We start from the raw sequence: 24,165 nt of genomic DNA, 5'->3' as shown, positions 1-24,165 counted from the left end.
AGTTGGTCTAGTTCAGTAGAAAGCAGTTGATACAGGTGCAATCAGTTGAACTGATTCTTTGATGTGGCCTAGATGAGCAGCTGGATGAAGATACAGGTGCAAATCAAGTTAATTACTCCATTGTGATGTCATCAGCCCATGTTAAGTCTATGGGGATTTTATAAAAGTTAATAATTAATAGTTTAAAAAGTATAAAAGTTACAAAGATGAAAAATACAAAGCCTACATGTCCTAAGTAAGACCTACGTAACATAGTTTGAATGAAGTTTCTACGTTAAATGGTTGAAGCTGCATTAGCTACGTTAGAAGAAGAATAATAAGAACTAGAAAAGCATTTCCTGAAGGAAATACAGTGCATGAAAATGCAAAAAATATGATGTAAAATATCATACAGAGTAAAAACAAACTATATTAGTTGCTAGGTAGATGAGGTTTAATATAGTTGGAGTGACTAAACAGTTAAATAGGTGGTTAGTTTATATGGTTAAATGATTTGCTTGGTAGATAAGGTTTAATATAGTTGGAATGATTGAACGGTTAAATAGGTGGATAATACTTAACTTAGTTAACTTAGCTAATGTTTCCATTTTTAGTAGTTATGCTAACTAGCATGTTAGCAATGCTAACATGCTAACTATGTTAACCATGTGACTTAGCTAACCTAGCTAATCATTTTTAGCAGTTTTGTTAACTATGCTAACTAGCATGTTAACTATGCTAACCATTTTACTTAGCTAACTTAGCTAATTATTTTTAGCAATTATGTTAACTATGCTAACTAACATGTTAACATGTAAGCATGCTAACTATGTTAACCATGTGACTTAGCTAATCATTTTTAGCAGTTTTGCTAAAAATGCTAACTAGCATGCTAACATGCTAGCATGCTAACTATGCTAACCATGTGACTTAGCTAACTTAGCTAATCATTTTTAGCAGTTTTACAAAAAATGCTAACTAGCATGCTAACATGCTAACTATGCTAACCATGCTAACTAGCTACAGTGGGTAGAAGTCATAGTTGATGACAAGTAACAGTTACAATGGCTAAACAGTTAAAAAGTTCAGTCGTTTAAAGGGTTAAATTGTTTAACAGTGAAATATTGTAGTGAGGACTTTTATTTTGAAACAGTTTTTGGCAGAGGAAGCAGTTGGACAGGATGTGTAGTCTTAATAGGGCCAGTTTGTATGCTTAAAGCCTGAGACTGGCAGTTGATGCAGCTGGCCCGAACACCTGCCATAGGATTCTAATTGCTTAACGGCAGTCTTAATAGAGCCATATTGTATGCTTAAAGCCTGAGACAGAGTATATAGTTTAAAAGTTAAATGTAGATAGTGTAATGGATGTTGATAGACAGAAAGTTGAATGGATGTTGATAGGCAGATTGTTTAATGGATGTTGATGGATAGTTTAATGGGTGGATGAGTGAATGGTTTGAAGAGGATGAATGGATAGAAAGTTGGATGAAATGTGTCTTATATCCTTGTAGAATGGAGAGACAGAGAGAGTTGGTCTAGTTCAGTAGAAAGCAGTTGATACAGGTGCAATCAGTTGAACTGATTCTTTGATGGGGCCTAGATGAGCAGCTGGAAGATGATACCAGGTGCAAATCAAGTTAATTAGTCCATTGTGATGTCATCAGCCCATGTTAAGTCTATGGGGAAATTTTGAGCAGTTTTTAATTAATAGTTTAAAAAGTATAAAAGTTACAAAGATGAAAAATACAAAGCCCACATGTCATAAGTAAGACCTACGCAATGCAGTTTGAATGAAGTTTCTACGTTAAACGGTTGAAGCTGCATTAACTGCGTTAGAAGAAGAAGAATAACTAGAAAAGCATTTCCTGAAGGAAATACAGTGCATGAAAATGCAAACAATATGATGTAAAATATCATATAGAGTAAAAACAAACTATATTGGTTGCTAGGTAGATGAGGTTTAATATAGTTGGAATGACTGAACAGTTAAATAGGTGGATAGTTGATATGGTTAAATGATTTGCTTGGTAGATAAGGTTTAATATAGTTAGAATGATTGAACGGTTAAATAGGTGGATAATACTTAACTTAGTTAACTTAGCTAATGTTTTCATTTTTAGTAGTTATGCTAACTAGCATGTTAGCAATGCTAACATGCTAACTATGTTAACCATGTGACTTAGCTAACCTAGCTAATCATTTTTAGTAGTTTTGCTAACTATGCTAACTAGCATGTTAACATGCTAGCATGCTAACTATGCTAACCATGTGACTTAGCTAACTTAGCTAATCATTTTTAGCAGTTTTCTTTAAAATGCTAACTAGCATGCTAACATGGTAGCATGCTAACTATGCTAACCATGTTACTTAGCTAACTTAGCTAATCATTTTTAGCAGTTTTGCTAAAAATGCTAACTAGCATGCTAACATGTTAGCATGCTAACATGCTAACTATGTTAACCATGCTAACTAGCTACAGTGGGTAGGAGTCATAGTTGATGACAAGTAACAGTTACAATGGCTAAACAGTTAAAAAGTTCAGTACTTTAAAGGGTTAAATTGTTTAACAGTGAAATATTGTAGTGAGGACTTTTATTTTGAAACAGTTTTTGGCAGAGGAAGGAGTTGAACAGGATGTGTAGTCTTAATAGGGCCAGTTTGTATGCTTAAAGCCTGAGACTGGCAGTTGAGATCCAGGTGGCCTGAATACCTGCCATAGGATTCAAATGGTTAAATTATTTGTTAGGTAGATGAGGTTTAATATAGTTGGAATGACTGAACTAGGTAGATGAGGTTTAATATAGTTGGAATGACTGAACGGTTAAATAGGTGGATAGTGTAAAAGGTTAAATTATTTGCTAGGTAAATGAGGTTTAATATAGTTGGAATGACTGAACTAGGTAGATGAGGTTTAATATAGTTGGACTGACTGAACAGTCAAATAGGTGGATAGTGTAAAAGGTTAGCCTGAGAAACTGATAGGGTGCAGGTGGCCTGGCCACCTGGCCTAGGATTCTAATTGCTTAACGGCAGTCTTAATAGAGCCATATTGTATGCTTAAAGCCTGAGACAGAGTATATAGTTTAAAAGTTAAATGTAGATAGTGTAATGGATGTTGATAGACAGAAAGTTGAATGGATGTTGATAGGCAGATTGTTTAATGGATGTTGATGAATAGTTTAATGGGTGGATGAGTGAATGGTTTGAAGAGGATGAATGGATAGAAAGTTGGATGAAATGTGTCTTATATCCTTGTAGAATGTAGAGACACAGAGAGAGTTGGTCTAGTTCAGTAGAAAGCAGTTGATACAGGTGCAATCAGTTGAACTGATTCTTTGATGGGGCCTAGATGAGCAGCTGGAAGAAGATTCAGGTGCAAATCAAGTTAATTAGTCCATTGTGATGTCATCAGCCCATGTTAAGTCTATGGGGATTTTATAAAAGTTAATAATTAATAGTTTAAAAAGTATAAAAGTTACAAAGATGAAAAATACAAAGCCTACATGTCCTAAGTAAGACCTACGTAACATAGTTTGAATGAAGTTTCTACGTTAAATGGTTGAAGCTGCATTAGCTACGTTAGAAGAAGAATAATAAGAACTAGAAAAGCATTTCCTGAAGGAAATACAGTGCATGAAAATGCAAAAAATATGATGTAAAATATCATACAGAGTAAAAACAAACTATATTGGTTGCTAGGTAGATGAGGTTTAATATAGTTGGAGTGACTGAACAGTTAAATAGGTGGATAGTTTATATGGTTAAATTATTTGCTTGGTAGATAAGGTTTAATATAGTTGGAATGATTGAACGGTTAAATAGGTGGATAATACTTAACTTAGTTAACTTAGCTAATGTTTTCATTTTTAGTAGTTATGCTAACTAGCATGTTAGCAATGCTAACATGCTAACTATGTTAACCATGTGACTTAGCTAACCTAGCTAATCATTTTTAGCAGTTTTGCTAACTATGCTAACTAGCATGCTAACTATGCTAACCATTTTACTTAGCTAACTTAGCTAATTATTTTTAGCAATTATGCTAACTATGCTAACTAACATGTTAGCATGCTAACTATGTTAACCATGTGACTTAGCTAACTTAGCTAATCATTTTTAGCAGTTTTACAAAAAAATGCTAACTAGCATGCTAACATGCTAGCATGCTAACTATGTTAACCATGTGACTTAGCTTACTTAGCTAATCATTTTTAGTAGTTTTGCTAAAAATGCTAACTAGCATGCTAACATGTTAGCATGCTAACTATGCTAACCATGTGACTTAGCTAACTTAGCTAATCATTTTTAGCAGTTTTACAAAAAAATGCTAACTAGCATGCTAACATGTAAGCATGCTAACTATGCTAACCATGTGACTTAGCTAATCATTTTTAGCAGTTTTACAAAAAATGCTAACTAGCATGCTAACATGCTAACTATGCTAACCATGCTAACTAGCTACAGTGGGTAGAAGTCATAGTTGATGACAAGTAACAGTTACAATGGCTAAACAGTTAAAAAGTTCAGTCGTTTAAAGGGTTAAATTGTTTAACAGTGAAATATTGTAGTGAGGACTTTTATTTTGAAACAGTTTTTGGCAGAGGAAGCAGTTGGACAGGATGTGTAGTCTTAATAGGGCCAGTTTGTATGCTTAAAGCCTGAGACTGGCAGTTGATGCAGCTGGCCCGAACACCTGCCATAGGATTCTAATTGCTTAACGGCAGTCTTAATAGAGCCATATTGTATGCTTAAAGCCTGAGACTGGCAGTTGAGATCCAGGTGGCCTGAATACCTGCCATAGGATTCAAATGGTTAAATTATTTGCTAGGTAGATGAGGTTTAATATAGTTGGAATGACAACTAGGTAGATGAGGTTTAATATAGTTGGAATGACTGAACTAGGTAGATGAGGTTTAATATAGTTGGAATGACTGAACGGTTAAATAGGTGGATAGTGTAAAAGGTTAAATTATTTGCTAGGTAGATGAGGTTTAATATAGTTGGAATGACTGAACTAGGTAGATGAGGTTTAATATAGTTGGACTGACTGAACAGTCAAATAGGTGGATAGTGTAAAAGGTTAGCCTGAGAAACTGATAGGGTGCAGGTGGCCTGGCCACCTGGCCTAGGATTCTAATTGCTTAACGGCAGTCTTAATAGAGCCATATTGTATGCTTAAAGCCTGAGACAGAGTATATAGTTTAAAAGTTAAATGTAGATAGTGTAATGGATGTTGATAGACAGAAAGTTGAATGGATGTTGATAGGCAGATTGTTTAATGGATGTTGATGAATAGTTTAATGGGTGGATGAGTGAATGGTTTGAAGAGGATGAATGGATAGAAAGTTGGATGAAATGTGTCTTATATCCTTGTAGAATGTAGAAACACAGAGAGAGTTGGTCTAGTTCAGTAGAAAGCAGTTGATACAGGTGCAATCAGTTGAACTGATTCTTTGATGTGGCCTAGATGAGCAGCTGGATGAAGATACAGGTGCAAATCAAGTTAATTACTCCATTGTGATGTCATCAGCCCATGTTAAGTCTATGGGGATTTTATAAAAGTTAATAATTAATAGTTTAAAAAGTATAAAAGTTACAAAGATGAAAAATACAAAGCCTACATGTCCTAAGTAAGACCTACGTAACATAGTTTGAATGAAGTTTCTACGTTAAATGGTTGAAGCTGCATTAGCTACGTTAGAAGAAGAATAATAAGAACTAGAAAAGCATTTCCTGAAGGAAATACAGTGCATGAAAATGCAAAAAATATGATGTAAAATATCATACAGAGTAAAAACAAACTATATTGGTTGCTAGGTAGATGAGGTTTAATATAGTTGGAGTGACTGAACAATTAAATAGGTGGATAGTTTATATGGTTAAATGATTTGCTTGGTAGATAAGGTTTAATATAGTTGGAATGATTGAACGGTTAAATAGGTGGATAATACTTAACTTAGTTAACTTAGCTAATGTTTTCATTTTTAGTAGTTATGCTAACTAGCATGTTAGCAATGCTAACATGCTAACTATGTTAACCATGTGACTTAGCTAACCTAGCTAATCATTTTTAGCAGTTTTGCTAACTATACTAACTAGCATGCTAACATGCTAACTATGCTAACCATTTTACTTAGCTAACTTAGCTAATCATTTTTAACAGTTTTGCTAAAAATGCTAACTAGCATGTTAACATGCTAGCATGCTAACCATGTGACTTAGCTAACTTAGCTAATCATTTTTAGCAGTTTTGCTAAAAATGCTAACTAACATGCTAACATGCTAGCATGCTAACTATGATAACCATGTGACTTAGCTAATCATTTTTAGCAGTTTTGCTAAAAATGCTAACTAGCATGCTAACATGCTAACATGCTAACCATGCTAACTAGCTACAGTGGGTAGGAGTCATAGTTGATGACAAGTAACAGTTACAATGGCTAAACAGTTAAAAAGTTCAGTAATTTAAAGGGTTAAATTGTTTAACAGTGAAATATTGTAGTGAGGACTTTTATTTTGAAACAGTTTTTGGCAGAGGAAGCAGTTGAACCGGAAGTGTAGTCTTAATAGGGCCAGTTTGTATGCTTAAAGCCTGAGACTGGCAGTTGAGATCCAGGTGGCCTAAACACCTGCCATAGGATTCAAATGGTTAAATTATTTGCTAGGTAGATGAGGTTTAATATAGTTGGAATGACTGAACTAGGTAGATGAGGTTTAATATAGTTGGAATGACTGAACGGTTAAATAGGTGGATAGTGTAAAAGGTTAAATTATTTGCTAGGTAGATGAGGTTTAATATAGTTGGAATGACTGAACTAGGTAGATGAGGTTTAATATAGTTGGACTGACTGAACAGTCAAATAGGTGGATAGTGTAAAAGGTTAGCCTGAGAAACTGATAGGGTGCAGGTGGCCTGGCCACCTGGCCTAGGATTCTAATTGCTTAACGGCAGTCTTAATAGAGCCATATTGTATGCTTAAAGCCTGAGACAGAGTATATAGTTTAAAAGTTAAATGTAGATAGTGTAATGGATGTTGATAGACAGAAAGTTGAATGGATGTTGATAGGCAGATTGTTTAATGGATGTTGATGAATAGTTTAATGGGTGGATGAGTGAATGGTTTGAAGAGGATGAATGGATAGAAAGTTGGATGAAATGTGTCTTATATCCTTGTAGAATGTAGAGACACAGAGAGAGTTGGTCTAGTTCAGTAGAAAGCAGTTGATACAGGTGCAATCAGTTGAACTGATTCTTTGATGTGGCCTAGATGAGCAGCTGGATGAAGATACAGGTGCAAATCAAGTTAATTACTCCATTGTGATGTCATCAGCCCATGTTAAGTCTATGGGGATTTTATAAAAGTTAATAATTAATAGTTTAAAAAGTATAAAAGTTACAAAGATGAAAAATACAAAGCCTACATGTCCTAAGTAAGACCTACGTAACATAGTTTGAATGAAGTTTCTACGTTAAATGGTTGAAGCTGCATTAGCTACGTTAGAAGAAGAATAATAAGAACTAGAAAAGCATTTCCTGAAGGAAATACAGTGCATGAAAATGCAAAAAATATGATGTAAAATATCATACAGAGTAAAAACAAACTATATTAGTTGCTAGGTAGATGAGGTTTAATATAGTTGGAGTGACTAAACAGTTAAATAGGTGGTTAGTTTATATGGTTAAATGATTTGCTTGGTAGATAAGGTTTAATATAGTTGGAATGATTGAACGGTTAAATAGGTGGATAATACTTAACTTAGTTAACTTAGCTAATGTTTCCATTTTTAGTAGTTATGCTAACTAGCATGTTAGCAATGCTAACATGCTAACTATGTTAACCATGTGACTTAGCTAACCTAGCTAATCATTTTTAGCAGTTTTGTTAACTATGCTAACTAGCATGCTAACTATGCTAACCATTTTACTTAGCTAACTTAGCTAATTATTTTTAGCAATTATGTTAACTATGCTAACTAACATGTTAACATGCAAGCATGCTAACTATGTTAACCATGTGACTTAGCTTACTTAGCTAATCATTTTTAGCAGTTTTGCTAAATATGCTAACTAGCATGCTAACATGCTAGCATGCTAACTATGCTAACCATGTGACTTAGCTAACTTAGCTAATCATTTTTAGCAGTTTTACAAAAAATGCTAACTAGCATGCTAACATGCTAACTATGCTAACCATGCTAACTAGCTACAGTGGGTAGAAGTCATAGTTGATGACAAGTAACAGTTACAATGGCTAAACAGTTAAAAAGTTCAGTCGTTTAAAGGGTTAAATTGTTTAACAGTGAAATATTGTAGTGAGGACTTTTATTTTGAAACAGTTTTTGGCAGAGGAAGCAGTTGGACAGGATGTGTAGTCTTAATAGGGCCAGTTTGTATGCTTAAAGCCTGAGACTGGCAGTTGATGCAGCTGGCCCGAACACCTGCCATAGGATTCTAATTGCTTAACGGCAGTCTTAATAGAGCCATAATGTATGCTTAAAGCCTGAGACAGAGTATATAGTTTAAAAGTTAAATGTAGATAGTGTAATGGATGTTGATAGACAGAAAGTTGAATGGATGTTGATAGGCAGATTGTTTAATGGATGTTGATGGATAGTTTAATGGGTGGATGAGTGAATGGTTTGAAGAGGATGAATGGATAGAAAGTTGGATGAAATGTGTCTTATATCCTTGTAGAATGGAGAGACAGAGAGAGTTGGTCTAGTTCAGTAGAAAGCAGTTGATACAGGTGCAATCAGTTGAACTGATTCTTTGATGGGGCCTAGATGAGCAGCTGGAAGATGATACCAGGTGCAAATCAAGTTAATTAGTCCATTGAGATGTCATCAGCCCATGTTAAGTCTATGGGGAAATTTTGAGCAGTTTTTAATTAATAGTTTAAAAAGTATAAAAGTTACAAAGATGAAAAATACAAAGCCCACATGTCATAAGTAAGACCTACGCAACGCAGTTTGAATGAAGTTTCTACGTTAAACGGTTGAAGCTGCATTAACTGCGTTAGAAGAAGAAGAATAACTAGAAAAGCATTTCCTGAAGGAAATATAGTGCATGAAAATGCAAACAATATGATGTAAAATATCATATAGAGTAAAAACAAACTATATTGGTTGCTAGGTAGATGAGGTTTAATATAGTTGGAATGACTGAACAGTTAAATAGGTGGATAGTTGATATGGTTAAATGATTTGCTTGGTAGATAAGGTTTAATATAGTTAGAATGATTGAACGGTTAAATAGGTGGATAATACTTAACTTAGTTAACTTAGCTAATGTTTTCATTTTTAGTAGTTATGCTAACTAGCATGTTAGCAATGCTAACATGCTAACTATGTTAACCATGTGACTTAGCTAACCTAGCTAATCATTTTTAGTAGTTTTGCTAACTATGCTAACTAGCATGTTAACATGCTAGCATGCTAACTATGCTAACCATGTGACTTAGCTAACTTAGCTAATCATTTTTAGCAGTTTTCTTTAAAATGCTAACTAGCATGCTAACATGCTAGCATGCTAACTATGCTAACCATGTTACTTAGCTAACTTAGCTAATCATTTTTAGCAGTTTTGCTAAAAATGCTAACTAGCATGCTAACATGTTAGCATGCTAACATGCTAACTATGTTAACCATGCTAACTAGCTACAGTGGGTAGGAGTCATAGTTGATGACAAGTAACAGTTACAATGGCTAAACAGTTAAAAAGTTCAGTACTTTAAAGGGTTAAATTGTTTAACAGTGAAATATTGTAGTGAGGACTTTTATTTTGAAACAGTTTTTGGCAGAGGAAGGAGTTGAACAGGATGTGTAGTCTTAATAGGGCCAGTTTGTATGCTTAAAGCCTGAGACTGGCAGTTGAGATCCAGGTGGCCTGAATACCTGCCATAGGATTCAAATGGTTAAATTATTTGTTAGGTAGATGAGGTTTAATATAGTTGGAATGACTGAACTAGGTAGATGAGGTTTAATATAGTTGGAATGACTGAACGGTTAAATAGGTGGATAGTGTAAAAGGTTAAATTATTTGCTAGGTAGATGAGGTTTAATATAGTTGGAATGACTGAACTAGGTAGATGAGGTTTAATATAGTTGGACTGACTGAACAGTCAAATAGGTGGATAGTGTAAAAGGTTAGCCTGAGAAACTGATAGGGTGCAGGTGGCCTGGCCACCTGGCCTAGGATTCTAATTGCTTAACGGCAGTCTTAATAGAGCCATATTGTATGCTTAAAGCCTGAGACAGAGTATATAGTTTAAAAGTTAAATGTAGATAGTGTAATGGATGTTGATAGACAGAAAGTTGAATGGATGTTGATAGGCAGATTGTTTAATGGATGTTGATGAATAGTTTAATGGGTGGATGAGTGAATGGTTTGAAGAGGATGAATGGATAGAAAGTTGGATGAAATGTGTCTTATATCCTTGTAGAATGTAGAGACACAGAGAGAGTTGGTCTAGTTCAGTAGAAAGCAGTTGATACAGGTGCAATCAGTTGAACTGATTCTTTGATGGGGCCTAGATGAGCAGCTGGAAGAAGATTCAGGTGCAAATCAAGTTAATTAGTCCATTGTGATGTCATCAGCCCATGTTAAGTCTATGGGGATTTTATAAAAGTTAATAATTAATAGTTTAAAAAGTATAAAAGTTACAAAGATGAAAAATACAAAGCCTACATGTCCTAAGTAAGACCTACGTAACATAGTTTGAATGAAGTTTCTACGTTAAATGGTTGAAGCTGCATTAGCTACGTTAGAAGAAGAATAATAAGAACTAGAAAAGCATTTCCTGAAGGAAATACAGTGCATGAAAATGCAAAAAATATGATGTAAAATATCATACAGAGTAAAAACAAACTATATTGGTTGCTAGGTAGATGAGGTTTAATATAGTTGGAGTGACTGAACAGTTAAATAGGTGGATAGTTTATATGGTTAAATTATTTGCTTGGTAGATAAGGTTTAATATAGTTGGAATGATTGAACGGTTAAATAGGTGGATAATACTTAACTTAGTTAACTTAGCTAATGTTTTCATTTTTAGTAGTTATGCTAACTAGCATGTTAGCAATGCTAACATGCTAACTATGTTAACCATGTGACTTAGCTAACCTAGCTAATCATTTTTAGCAGTTTTGCTAACTATGCTAACTAGCATGCTAACTATGCTAACCATTTTACTTAGCTAACTTAGCTAATTATTTTTAGCAATTATGCTAACTATGCTAACTAACATGTTAGCATGCTAACTATGTTAACCATGTGACTTAGCTAACTTAGCTAATCATTTTTAGCAGTTTTACAAAAAAATGCTAACTAGCATGCTAACATGCTAGCATGCTAACTATGTTAACCATGTGACTTAGCTTACTTAGCTAATCATTTTTAGTAGTTTTGCTAAAAATGCTAACTAGCATGCTAACATGTTAGCATGCTAACTATGCTAACCATGTGACTTAGCTAACTTAGCTAATCATTTTTAGCAGTTTTACAAAAAATGCTAACTAGCATGCTAACATGTAAGCATGCTAACTATGCTAACCATGTGACTTAGCTAATCATTTTTAGCAGTTTTATAAAAAATGCTAACTAGCATGCTAACATGCTAGCATGCTAGCATGCTAACATGCTAACTATGCTAACCATGCTAACTAGCTACAGTGGGTAGAAGTCATAGATGATGACAAGTAACAGTTACAATGGCTAAACAGTTAAAAAGTTCAGTCGTTTAAAGGGTTAAATTGTTTAACAGTGAAATATTGTAGTGAGGACTTTTATTTTGAAACAGTTTTTGGCAGAGGAAGCAGTTGGACAGGATGTGTAGTCTTAATAGGGCCAGTTTGTATGCTTAAAGCCTGAGACTGGCAGTTGATGCAGCTGGCCCGAACACCTGCCATAGGATTCTAATTGCTTAACGGCAGTCTTAATAGAGCCATATTGTATGCTTAAAGCCTGAGACTGGCAGTTGAGATCCAGGTGGCCTGAATACCTGCCATAGGATTCAAATGGTTAAATTATTTGCTAGGTAGATGAGGTTTAATATAGTTGGAATGACAACTAGGTAGATGAGGTTTAATATAGTTGGAATGACTGAACTAGGTAGATGAGGTTTAATATAGTTGGAATGACTGAACGGTTAAATAGGTGGATAGTGTAAAAGGTTAAATTATTTGCTAGGTAGATGAGGTTTAATATAGTTGGAATGACTGAACTAGGTAGATGAGGTTTAATATAGTTGGACTGACTGAACAGTCAAATAGGTGGATAGTGTAAAAGGTTAGCCTGAGAAACTGATAGGGTGCAGGTGGCCTGGCCACCTGGCCTAGGATTCTAATTGCTTAACGGCAGTCTTAATAGAGCCATATTGTATGCTTAAAGCCTGAGACAGAGTATATAGTTTAAAAGTTAAATGTAGATAGTGTAATGGATGTTGATAGACAGAAAGTTGAATGGATGTTGATAGGCAGATTGTTTAATGGATGTTGATGAATAGTTTAATGGGTGGATGAGTGAATGGTTTGAAGAGGATGAATGGATAGAAAGTTGGATGAAATGTGTCTTATATCCTTGTAGAATGTAGAGACACAGAGAGAGTTGGTCTAGTTCAGTAGAAAGCAGTTGATACAGGTGCAATCAGTTGAACTGATTCTTTGATGTGGCCTAGATGAGCAGCTGGATGAAGATACAGGTGCAAATCAAGTTAATTACTCCATTGTGATGTCATCAGCCCATGTTAAGTCTATGGGGATTTTATAAAAGTTAATAATTAATAGTTTAAAAAGTATAAAAGTTACAAAGATGAAAAATACAAAGCCTACATGTCCTAAGTAAGACCTACGTAACATAGTTTGAATGAAGTTTCTACGTTAAATGGTTGAAGCTGCATTAGCTACGTTAGAAGAAGAATAATAAGAACTAGAAAAGCATTTCCTGAAGGAAATACAGTGCATGAAAATGCAAAAAATATGATGTAAAATATCATACAGAGTAAAAACAAACTATATTGGTTGCTAGGTAGATGAGGTTTAATATAGTTGGAGTGACTGAACAGTTAAATAGGTGGATAGTTGATATGGTTAAATGATTTGCTTGGTAGATAAGGTTTAATATAGTTGGAATGATTGAACGGTTAAATAGGTGGATAATACTTAACTTAGTTAACTTAGCTAATGTTTTCATTTTTAGTAGTTATGCTAACTAGCATGTTAGCAATGCTAACATGCTAACTATGTTAACCATGTGACTTAGCTAACCTAGCTTATCATTTTTAGCAGTTTTGCTAACTATACTAACTAGCATGCTAACATGCTAACTATGCTAACCATTTTACTTAGCTAACTTAGCTAATCGTTTTTAACAGTTTTGCTAAAAATGCTAACTAGCATGTTAACATGCTAGCATGCTAACCATGTGACTTAGCTAACTTAGCTAATCATTTTTAGCAGTTTTGCTAAAAATGCTAACTAACATGTTAACATGCTAGCATGCTAACTATGATAACCATGTGACTTAGCTAATCATTTTTAGCAGTTTTGCTAAAAATGCTAACTAGCATGCTAACATGCTAACATGCTAACCATGCTAACTAGCTACAGTGGGTAGGAGTCATAGTTGATGACAAGTAACAGTTACAATGGCTAAACAGTTAAAAAGTTCAGTAATTTAAAGGGTTAAATTGTTTAACAGTGAAATATTGTAGTGAGGACTTTTATTTTGAAACAGTTTTTGGCAGAGGAAGCAGTTGAACCGGAAGTGTAGTCTTAATAGGGCCAGTTTGTATGCTTAAAGCCTGAGACTGGCAGTTGAGATCCAGGTGGCCTAAACACCTGCCATAGGATTCAAATGGTTAAATTATTTGCTAGGTAGATGAGGTTTAATATAGTTGGAATGACTGAACTAGGTAGATGAGGTTTAATATAGTTGGAATGACTGAACGGTTAAATAGGTGGATAGTGTAAAAGGTTAAATTATTTGCTAGGTAGATGAGGTTTAATATAGTTGGAATGACTGAACTAGGTAGATGAGGTTTAATATAGTTGGACTGACTGAACAGTCAAATAGGTGGATAGTGTAAAAGGTTAGCCTGAGAAACTGATAGGGTGCAGGTGGCCTGGCCATCTGGCCTAGGATTCTAATTGCTTAACGGCAGTCTTAATAGAGCCATATTGTATGCTTAAAGCCTGAGACAGAGTATATAGTTTAAAAGTTAAATGTAGACAGTGTAATGGATGTTGAAAGACAGAAAGTTGAATGGATGTTGATAGGCAGATTGTTTAATGGATGTTGATGGATAGTTTAATGGGTGGATGAGTGAATGGTTTGAAGAGGATGAATGGATAGAAAGTTGGAGGAAATGTGTCTTATATCCTTGTAGAATGGAGAGACAGAGAGAGTTGGTCTAGTTCAGTAGAAAGCAGTTGATACAGGTGCAATCAGTTGAACTGATTCTTTGATGGGGCCTTGATGAGCAGCTGGAAGATGATACCAGGTGCAAATCAAGTTAATTAGTCCATTGTGATGTCATCAGCCCATGTTAAGTCTATGGGGAAATTTTGAGCAGTTTTTAATTAATAGTTTAAAAAGTATAAAAGTTACAAAGATGAAAAATACAAAGCCCACATGTCATAAGTAAGACCTACGCAACGCAGTTTGAATGAAGTTTCTACGTTAAACGGTTGAAGCTGCATTAACTGCGTTAGAAGAAGAAGAATAATAAGAAGAAGAAGAAGAAGAAGAAGAAGCCTAGGAAGAACAGTAGAGTGCATTTTCATGCACTCTAATAAGAAGACTTGGAAGAACAATATAGTGCATTTTCATGCACTATAATAAGAAGACTTGGAAGAACAATATAGTGCATTTTCATGCACTATAATAAGAAGAAGAAGAAGAAGAAGAAGAAGCCTAGGAAGAACAGTAGAGTGCATTTTCATGCACTCTAATAAGAAGACTTGGAAGAACAATATAGTGCATTTTCATGCACTATAATAAATCGGATAACAATAGAGTGCATTTTCATGCACTCTAATAAGAAGACTTGGAAGAACAATATAGTGCATTTTCATGCACTATAATAATAATAATAAGAAGAAGAAGCCTAGGAAGAACAGTACAGTGCATTTTCATGCACTGTAATAATCGTAAGAATAAGAAGACTTGGAAGAACAGTATAGTGCATTTTCATGCACTATAATAAGAATAAGAAGCCTAGGAAGAACAGTACAGTGCATTTTCACGCACTATAATAATGCTAACCAAATTACTATGCTAACTAGCATGCTAACAATGTTAAAATGTAAACTATGCTAACCATATGACTTAGCTAACCTAGCTAATCATTTTTAGTAGTTATGCTAACTATGCTAATTAGCATGCTAACATGCTAATTATATTAACCATGTGACTTAGCTAACTTAGCTAATCATTTTTAGCAGTTTTGCTAAAAATGTTAACTAGCATGCTAACATGCTAACCATGTTACTTAGCTAACTTAGCTAACTAGCTACAGTGGGTAGGAGTCATAGTTGATGACAAGTAACAGTTACAATGGCTGAACAGTTAAAAAGTTCAGTAGTTTAAAGGCTTAAATTGTTTAGCAGTGAAATATTGTAGTGATGACTTTTATTTTGAAACAGTTAGAGGAAGCAGTTGAACAGGATGTGTAGTCTTAATAGGGCCAGTTTGTATGCTTAAAGCCTGAGACTGGCAGTTGATCCAGGTGGCCCGAACACCTGCCATAGGATTCTAAATGCTGAACGGCTCTATTGTGATGTCATCAGCCCATGTTAAGTCTATGGGGAAATTTTGAACAGTTTTTAATTAATAGTTTAAAAAGTATAAAAGTTACAAAGCTGAAAAATACATAGCACCCATGTCCTAAGTAAGACCTACGTAACATAGTTTGAATGAAGTTTCTACATTAAACGGTTGAAGCTGCATTAACTGCGTTAGAAGAAGAAAAAGCCTAGGAAGAACAGTACAGTGCATTTTCATGCACTGTAACTAGAAAACGCAATTCCAGGGAATTACCAGTGCATGAAAATGCAAAACATATGGTGTGAAATATATTGTTAAAACAGATAATGCGCTAATTGGCAACCAACATGATGAGGTTTAATATAGTTGGAATGACTGAACTAGGTAGATGAGGTTCAGTGTTGGGCAAGTTACTTCAAAATCGTAATGTACTATGCATTACTTATTACTGTCATTTCAAAGTAATTTGTTACATTATAATATTACTGTCTCTGAATTGTAAGGCATTACACTACTATTGCATTACTTTTAAGTTACTTTCACCAAAATATCTAGAAATATGGATTTGCCATTCTAAATGCAGTTTATTACGCTCAATGTAGCTTGCTCTTCCAATGGAGGGAGATGTGGTATAGCATAATGACTGAGCTAGGCTTAAGGCAACAGTAGAATGCAATAGGCGCAGTGCTCATAATGCAATACAAGGAACAATCATAGTCAGAATTTTGTTAAAAACCGACAAAAGGACCAAGTCTGGTAAATTGTGATAGAAATACTGTAACTTTAAGGCCTAGGCCTACTCATTAAAATCAATAGAGAGCCTACTATATTGTAAATCAAAGCTTAAAGGAACCGTATGTAAGATTGTGGCCAAAACGGGTACTACAATCACTTTCAAATTACTGTAGAGCGGTGTATCCCCTTCCCCTCCCCTCTGACTGGCAGAGTTGGCAACCGGATGACAAAACACTACTGACTTTGTGATTAGTAGATAGGTGGAGGGTGGCGCATTAGGCCAAAACACAATATGACAACATCAACATAAGTTGAGGGCTGCAACTTCACTTTTTAAATGACAATAACCTGGCCAGACTACTGCTGTCAGTGATATAAGTATTTGAGATGAACATGATTTCTTAATGTCTAGTGACATATCAGGGCCATTTTATGATTAATTGAAATACATTTCTTACATACGGTTCCTTTAATAACTGAAATACAATCAACTTACAACAAGTACTTATAATAGAATAAAACAGAAACGTGATATGGTGCTATTAGAAACGGACATCCATTAGAATAGACATGTTCTAACTCCACTCCAGGGTGTAAGGAGGAAATCCTTGGTCTCCATTTTGTAGAGTTTCCTTTAGAGATCTGAGCGCAGATTAACACAGTCATTTCAGAGCAGTCCATCTCCCACTTGTAGGTGTCTGGTTGCCTTGTAGAGGACCATTTACCGGCCTGTGTTGCCTGCTGAGGATGGTTCCACTTTCCAAAGAGAAGGGGGGTGGGCACATCAGATAAAAAAGAAGAAACACAACAAGAGAATTTCAGTCTTACAAGAAAAACATATATACATGTAACTGTCCTGGGTTAATTAACGTCCTCACCGTGAATATGAGTTGTGATGTTGACGTCTCTCTGGACCTGGTTATGAGCCACTGAAGGAGCCACCACAGTCTGACCACTGGTCTGATCTGAAGGATGCAGGTACAAAGATCAGTCTATCACAGACACAAACACCATCACCAGTCTACTCATACCTGTCAACATTTAGCTTTCCAAAAATGGGAGATTTTTTCGGGGGGGGGGGGGGCAGTTTTTGTCCTGGATCAGTGTTTGCATAATTAAAATTTTTCATACACGTGTTTCAACACCTGATTTCGGCCGCCTACGCATGCCAGTTATGTATCCACCAGCTATGTAACACCATCACCAGTCTATTACAGACACAAACACCATCACCAGTCTATTAACTCATTGAATGCCGCGCTGTTTTCGGAAGCTTTGGCCCAGAGTGCCAGCAATCTTGATCATTCTTTTTGTTGAGCCACAGCATATTCTATGTTATAGCTATGGACACATACTATGGCTTGTTTGAAAGGTGAGACTAAGCTCTCAGTGGGTACAAACCGTTTATTTCTACATGCCTCTGTTCCTAAGAAATCCCAAGCTAAACAGTGGCTAGTTTTCATCAAAATCCCTGTTTTATTTCTAGAAATGGAGATGTAGCGTCTTTGATGAAATATGAAGTGTTGCCTGTAACATTTCCGGGAAGTGACCTAGCGAGACCTGGCGAGACTGCCACCTAGTGATAAACCCACGAAAATGGCCTGGTTTTGACCTGACGTGCATGTGTCACTGATTCAACCCAAAGCGGCAACCATCAAAAGCAGAGTTTTAAGATTAAATGTCCAGATAAAATGTCCAGATTGTGCGTTTTCATGAGTTTTCGATCGTCATATATTTCATTTCCATTCATCACAGTTCCCAAAATCACATATAAGGTGTGTTAGAGTGTCTAGTTTTGTAATTAAAAAAAAAAAGCTAAAAACGTAATATTACGTTTTTGGCACTCAACGCAAGGGAAGGAAAAACATAATATTACGTTTTTGGCACTCAATGAGTTAAGGATACAAACACCATCACCAGTCTACTACAGAGACAAACATCATCACCAGTCTGTTACAGACAAAAACACCATCACCAGTCTACTACAGACAGCGCTACACTCTGGGGGCATGTACATTGGGGCAAATGGCTTAATTTAAACAGTTATGCTAGTCTGCTTTTTATTGACCACAGCTCAGCTTTTTTAATATCATCATCCCCAATAAACTCATACACAAACTGCACAACCTGAGTCTCTCTACGCTGCGTAACTGGATACTGAGCTTCCTCACTACCAGGTCACAGCATGGTTGCCTTGGAAACCACTCCTCCAGCACCCTCATCATGAACACTGGAGCATCGCAAGGCCTCGTACTCAGCCCTATTACACCCTCTTCACACATGAACACATACTCAGCCCTATTACACCCTCTTCACACATGACTGTGTCGCTGTCCAGCCCAACATCATCATGATAAAGTTGGCGGACGACACCACAGTCATTGGTCTCACCACGGGCGATGATGAGTCAGCATACAGGAGGGAGGTGGCAGAACTGGTCACATGGTGTGAGGCTAACAACCTCACACTGAACATCAACAAGACCAAGGAGATGGAGGTGGACATGAGATGGGGTGACCAACTACACCTGCCACCACTAATTGGAGACTCAGAGGTGGAGAGAGTGGACAGCTACACATTCCTGTGTCCACGTGTGTCAAGACCTTAGGTGGACTAAGAATTCAGAACAGCTGGCAAAGACAGCCAATCAGAGAATGTACTTCCTGTGACGTCTAATGAGATTCAGCATGACACCTGAAATCCTCAACAACTTGTACAGATGCACTGTAGAGCACGTGCTAACCTGCTGCATGGCTGTGTAATAACTTGTACAGATGCACTGTATCACGTGCTAACCTGCTGCATGGCTGTGTAATAACTTGTACAGATGCACTGTAGAGCACATGCTAACCTGCTGCATGGCTGTGTAATAACTTGTACAGATGCACTGTATCACGTGCTAACCTGCTGCATGACTGTGTAATAACTTGTGGGTCATTCCACGTCAACTCAGCCACCAAACTCAATTTTCCAGCTAGGAAAATACATTGCCTGTATCTATGATGATAACTGGTTCATTGGAAACATTGTTGAACGTTCAGATGAACATGGTGATGTTTTTGTGAAATTCATGAAGTGTGTCAACAACATCCTCAAATGGCCATCGGACCAAAGACAGATCCCCTGTTGGGTGTCATTCCAACATATCATTTGTTGTGTCAGTGTGCCAGACATCTATGGACGCAGTGCTCGCCAATACAAACTTGACCAAAATTACCATGACAAAATGATGCCACTGCTTCCACAATTTCTTGGATAATACTATAACTATTTAATTTTCAATTTAATTTTATTTGGAGAGTGACAGGGGCAAGGGAAAACTCTTTTATTTGTAGTGGTCTTACACTATGTAACATTCTTGTTATTTAGTTTGAAAGTTTGATGGAGGGTCTCTTTCATGGGGGATAAGGGGTTAATCTGTGACAGCATCTCAGTATTTAATTGTTTGCCATCACTGAGCATAATACTAAGTTATTTCCACTATTTTCATGCTTTATCATCACTAAATTCTCCCTGATTTACATTCCAGACTTCTGGAAACAATGTCCAAAATGGTGCATTATGAAGAATAAAATTCATATTATGGAGCTTCATAGTCAAAAATGTTATTTCATTAAAAGAAAGAACAAATATGTATCTTTATCTGGTATAAATCCCATTAGGATCATCAAGTGCCCACATGGTCATTTGGGGGTCCAAATATGGGGTTCCAAAAAAGTCACCTTTGCCGGAGAGGGTTTTTGGACCCCCATAAAACCCCCATCAGTGGTACCATAACCCTCAAATTAATTTTGGCAAGAGCAAAGTTCCCAAATATAACAAATAATCCTGTTCAGAATAAATATGATCATTAATCGTGGTGCTACGGCCACCCAAAAAGTGAAAAATCACACATGCTGTCAAAATTTTTTAGGACTTTGGTGACCCACTTCTCCTCCAAACAGTAAGGAATGTTGATTCTGCCTCCAGAATAGTGTAGTACAGGCTACAATGAACTACCACACCAGTTTCCAGCCTTCTACCACTATTAGAACAGACGTTATGGGCTTCCAAAAATGACAAAGGATGAAATGTGAAATTCCAATGTGTCAATTAGGGCCGTGGCACCCGAATTTCAAATGGACGGCACGGGCAAACCGTTTGAGATATTGACCTGAAACTTCAGATTCCTCAGTTTGGTAACATAAGGCATACTTTCACCGCTTTTCAGCCAAATCTGAGAGGTATCATGTACATGATACCCCGATTTTGGCTGTTTTCACTTGGAATGACCCTTGTACAGATGCACTGTATCACGTGCTAACCTGCTGCATGGCTGTGTAATAACTTGTACAGATGCACTGTAGAGCATGTGCTAACCTGTTGCATGGCTGTGTAATAACTTGTACAGATGCACTGTAGAGCATGTGCTAACCTGTTGCATGGCTGTGTAATAACTTGTACAAATGCACTGTATCACGTGCTAACCTGCTGCATGGCTGTGTGGTTTGGCAACAGCACAGCACAAGAGAGGAGGGCACTGCAGAGGGTGGTGAGGCCCAGCAGGTCATTGGGCGGCTCTCCTGTCACTCCAGGACATATACCAAAAGAGGCTCCTTAAATGGGCCAAGAATGTCATCAGTGATCCCACCCATCCCACCCACAAATTCTTCATCCTCATGAAGTCTGGCGCGTCTGGTAGCTGAGTGTGGCTGCCAGGACATCCAGACTCAGAGACAGCCTATTCTCTCAGGCTGTGAGACTGATACATGGACAACAGCTACTACCTGTGCCATTTGAACCAGAGCAAGCTCCTGTTGAACTGCTATTGCCAGTGACTTCAGACACTCATACACTGTACTGAGAACCACTGCTCTGCACCTACATACATGACACTCGTCACCCATCACATAAGTGATATTTTTATACTGATCTCCATTTTGAAATGGGAATTTTTAGACTATTTGCTGTGTGTGTGTGTGCCGTTGTCCACCAGACTCACGTGTGAGTGTCCAGAGAGAGCAGCTGTGCTCCTGGGTCCTGCTGGACTTTGTCTCTGAGGTGCAGCTCTGCAGCATCTGAGTGGGACCTGCTAGCAGAGGCTGCTGCTGCTGCTGGACTCTCCTTTAGGAAGATACCAACATCCACTCTAGAGGACAAATGATTACTAATGTGTTAACAACAGCAGATTACTTTCTCCAGTTTGCACACTATTAAACACACACACACACACAAACACACACGCACACACGCACAAAAAAAAAAAAAAAACACACACACACACGCACGCAAGCACGTACGCACGCACGCACGCACAATGAAGCCTCAACACAGAAGAGGAGACGAGGCGTGTGTGGAGAGTGAGCACCAAAAACGGGACAGACAGGAGAGAGTCAGCAGTCAGTGGTGTCAGGGTGTTGTAGCGCACACACACACACACACACACACACACACACACACACAAGCACTCACTCATCACTGGGTTCTCCCCACACACACAGATCTGTTGTTGTGTGTTCAGACTCACTCTAGTTTCTCCAGTTTGCAGTGGGGATTCTTGAGGAGCTCTGAGAGATGCTGAACTCCTGCATTATGAAGCTTATTGTTACTCAGGTTCAGCTCCTTCAAACTGCAGGAGTTTGATCTGGCAGCTGACGCTATCGCAGCACAGCTCTTCTCTGTGAGGGAACAATACTGCAGCCTGGAGAAACATAACACATGATGACATATCTGATTATTACACTCACATACTGTTCCTCCAACTATACAACACACACACACACACTGTTAAAGCCTCAATGAAGCCTCAAAAAAGAAGAGGAGACGAGGCATGCCTGGAGAGTGAGCGCCAGAAACGGGACAGACAGGAGAGAGTCAGCAGTCAGTGGAGTCAGGGTGTTGGAGTGCACACACACACACACACACACACACGCACACACTCACACTCACAGGGAGCCAGCAAGGAGAGAGTCAGCAGTCAGTGGTGTCGGGGTGTTGAAGCGTACAACACACACACTCATACATACACACACACACACACACACACACACACACACACACACACACACACACACACACACACACACACACACACATCACAGGGAGCCAGACAGGATAGTCAGCAGTGAGTTGTGTCGGGGTGTTGTAGCATACACACACACACACACACACACACATAATGTGAGATTAACACACAAAGGCACAAACACACACATCAAGGGCTATAACAAACACAAGCCCTCACTCATCACTGGGTTTTCCCCACACACACAGATCTGTTGTTGTGTGTTCAGACTCACTCTAGTGTCTCCAGTTTGCAGTGGGGATTCTTGAGGAGCTCTGATAGATGCTGAACTCCTGCATCATGAAGCTCATTGGCACTCAGGTTCAGCTCCTTCAAACTGCAGGAGTTTGATCCATCAGCTGACGCTATCGCAGCACAGCTCTTCTCTGTGAGGGAACAACGAATCAGCCTGGAGAAACATAACACATGATGACATATCTGATTACTACACTCACATACTGTACCTCTAACTATACCACACAGACACACACACACACACACACACACACACACACACTGTTAAGATCTCAATGAAGCCTCACCAAAGAAGAGGAGACGAGGCATGCGTGGAGAGTGAGCGCCAGAAACGGGACAGACAGGAGAGAGTCAGCAGTCAGTGGTGTCAGGGTGTTGGAGTGCACACACACACACACACACTCTCACCCTCACTTTACAGGGAGCCAGCAAGGAGAGAGTCAGCAGTCAGTGGTGTCGGGGTGTTGAAGCGTACACACACACACTCATACACATACACATACACATACACATACACATACACATACACACACACACACACACACACACACACACACACTCATACACATCACAGGAAGCCAGACAGGATAGTCAGCAGTGAGTTGTGTCGGGGTGTTGTAGCATACATACACACACACACACACACACATAATGTGAGATAAACACACAAAGACACAAACACACACATCAAGGGCTATGACACACACAAGCACTCACTCATCACTGGATTCTCCCCACACACACACACAGATCTGTTGTTGTGTGTTCAGACTCACACTAGTTTCTCCAGTTTGCAGTGGGGATTCTTGAGGAGCTCTGTGAGATGCCGAACTCCTGCATCATAAAGATCATTGCAACTCAGGTCCAGCTCCTTCAAACTGCAGGAGTTTGATCTGGCAGCTGACGCTATCGCAGCACAGCTCTTCTCTGTGAGGAAACACTCAATCAGGCTGGAGAAACATAACACATGATGACATATCTGATTATTACGCTCACATACTGTACCTCTAACTATACAACACACAAACACACACTGTTATGGCCTCAATGAAGCCTCTAAAAAGAAGAGGAGACGAGGCGTGCGTGGAGAGTGAGCGCCAGAAACGGGACAGACAGGAGAGAGTCAGCAGTCAGTGGTGTCAGGGTGTTGGAGTGGACACACACACACACACACACACACACACACACACACACACACACACACACACACACACACACACACCACAGGGAGCCGGACAGGACAGTCAGCAGTGAGTGGTGTCAGGGTGTTGTAGCATACACACACACACACACACACACACACACATAATGTGAGATTAACACACAAAGGCAAACACACACACACAAAAACACAGACATCAAGGGTTATGACACACACAAGCACTCACTC

At 37.8% G+C, this 24,165-nt stretch overlaps 1 protein-coding gene across 1 annotated transcript in view; it reads right to left on the bottom strand.

The window, feature by feature from the left end:
• Nucleotides 1–15,233: 15,233 nt before the first annotated feature.
• LOC143138692 (NACHT, LRR and PYD domains-containing protein 3-like) overlaps nucleotides 15,234–24,165 on the bottom strand; it is a 139,438-nt gene continuing 130,506 nt past the window's right edge. The window contains exons 10-15 of the mRNA XM_076299111.1: nucleotides 23,552–23,725; nucleotides 22,756–22,929; nucleotides 21,984–22,157; nucleotides 21,459–21,605; nucleotides 17,356–17,442; nucleotides 15,234–17,233 (exon numbers count right to left, since the gene is read on the bottom strand). Coding sequence (XP_076155226.1) covers nucleotides 17,397–17,442; nucleotides 21,459–21,605; nucleotides 21,984–22,157; nucleotides 22,756–22,929; nucleotides 23,552–23,725 — 715 coding nt within the window. The 3' untranslated portion in view covers nucleotides 15,234–17,233; nucleotides 17,356–17,396. The remainder of the gene's footprint in view (nucleotides 17,234–17,355; nucleotides 17,443–21,458; nucleotides 21,606–21,983; nucleotides 22,158–22,755; nucleotides 22,930–23,551; nucleotides 23,726–24,165) is intronic.

This window comes from Alosa pseudoharengus, unplaced genomic scaffold (assembly GCF_046254945.1).
Source record: "Alosa pseudoharengus isolate Yale_2024_CS ecotype anadromous, Long Island Sound unplaced genomic scaffold, YU_APseudo_1.1 YU_APseudo_1.1_scf_21, whole genome shotgun sequence".
Taxonomy (NCBI): domain Eukaryota; kingdom Metazoa; phylum Chordata; class Actinopteri; order Clupeiformes; family Clupeidae; genus Alosa; species Alosa pseudoharengus.
The sequence above is the reverse complement of the archived record's forward strand: the minus strand, read 5'-3'. Positions and strand labels throughout refer to the sequence as shown.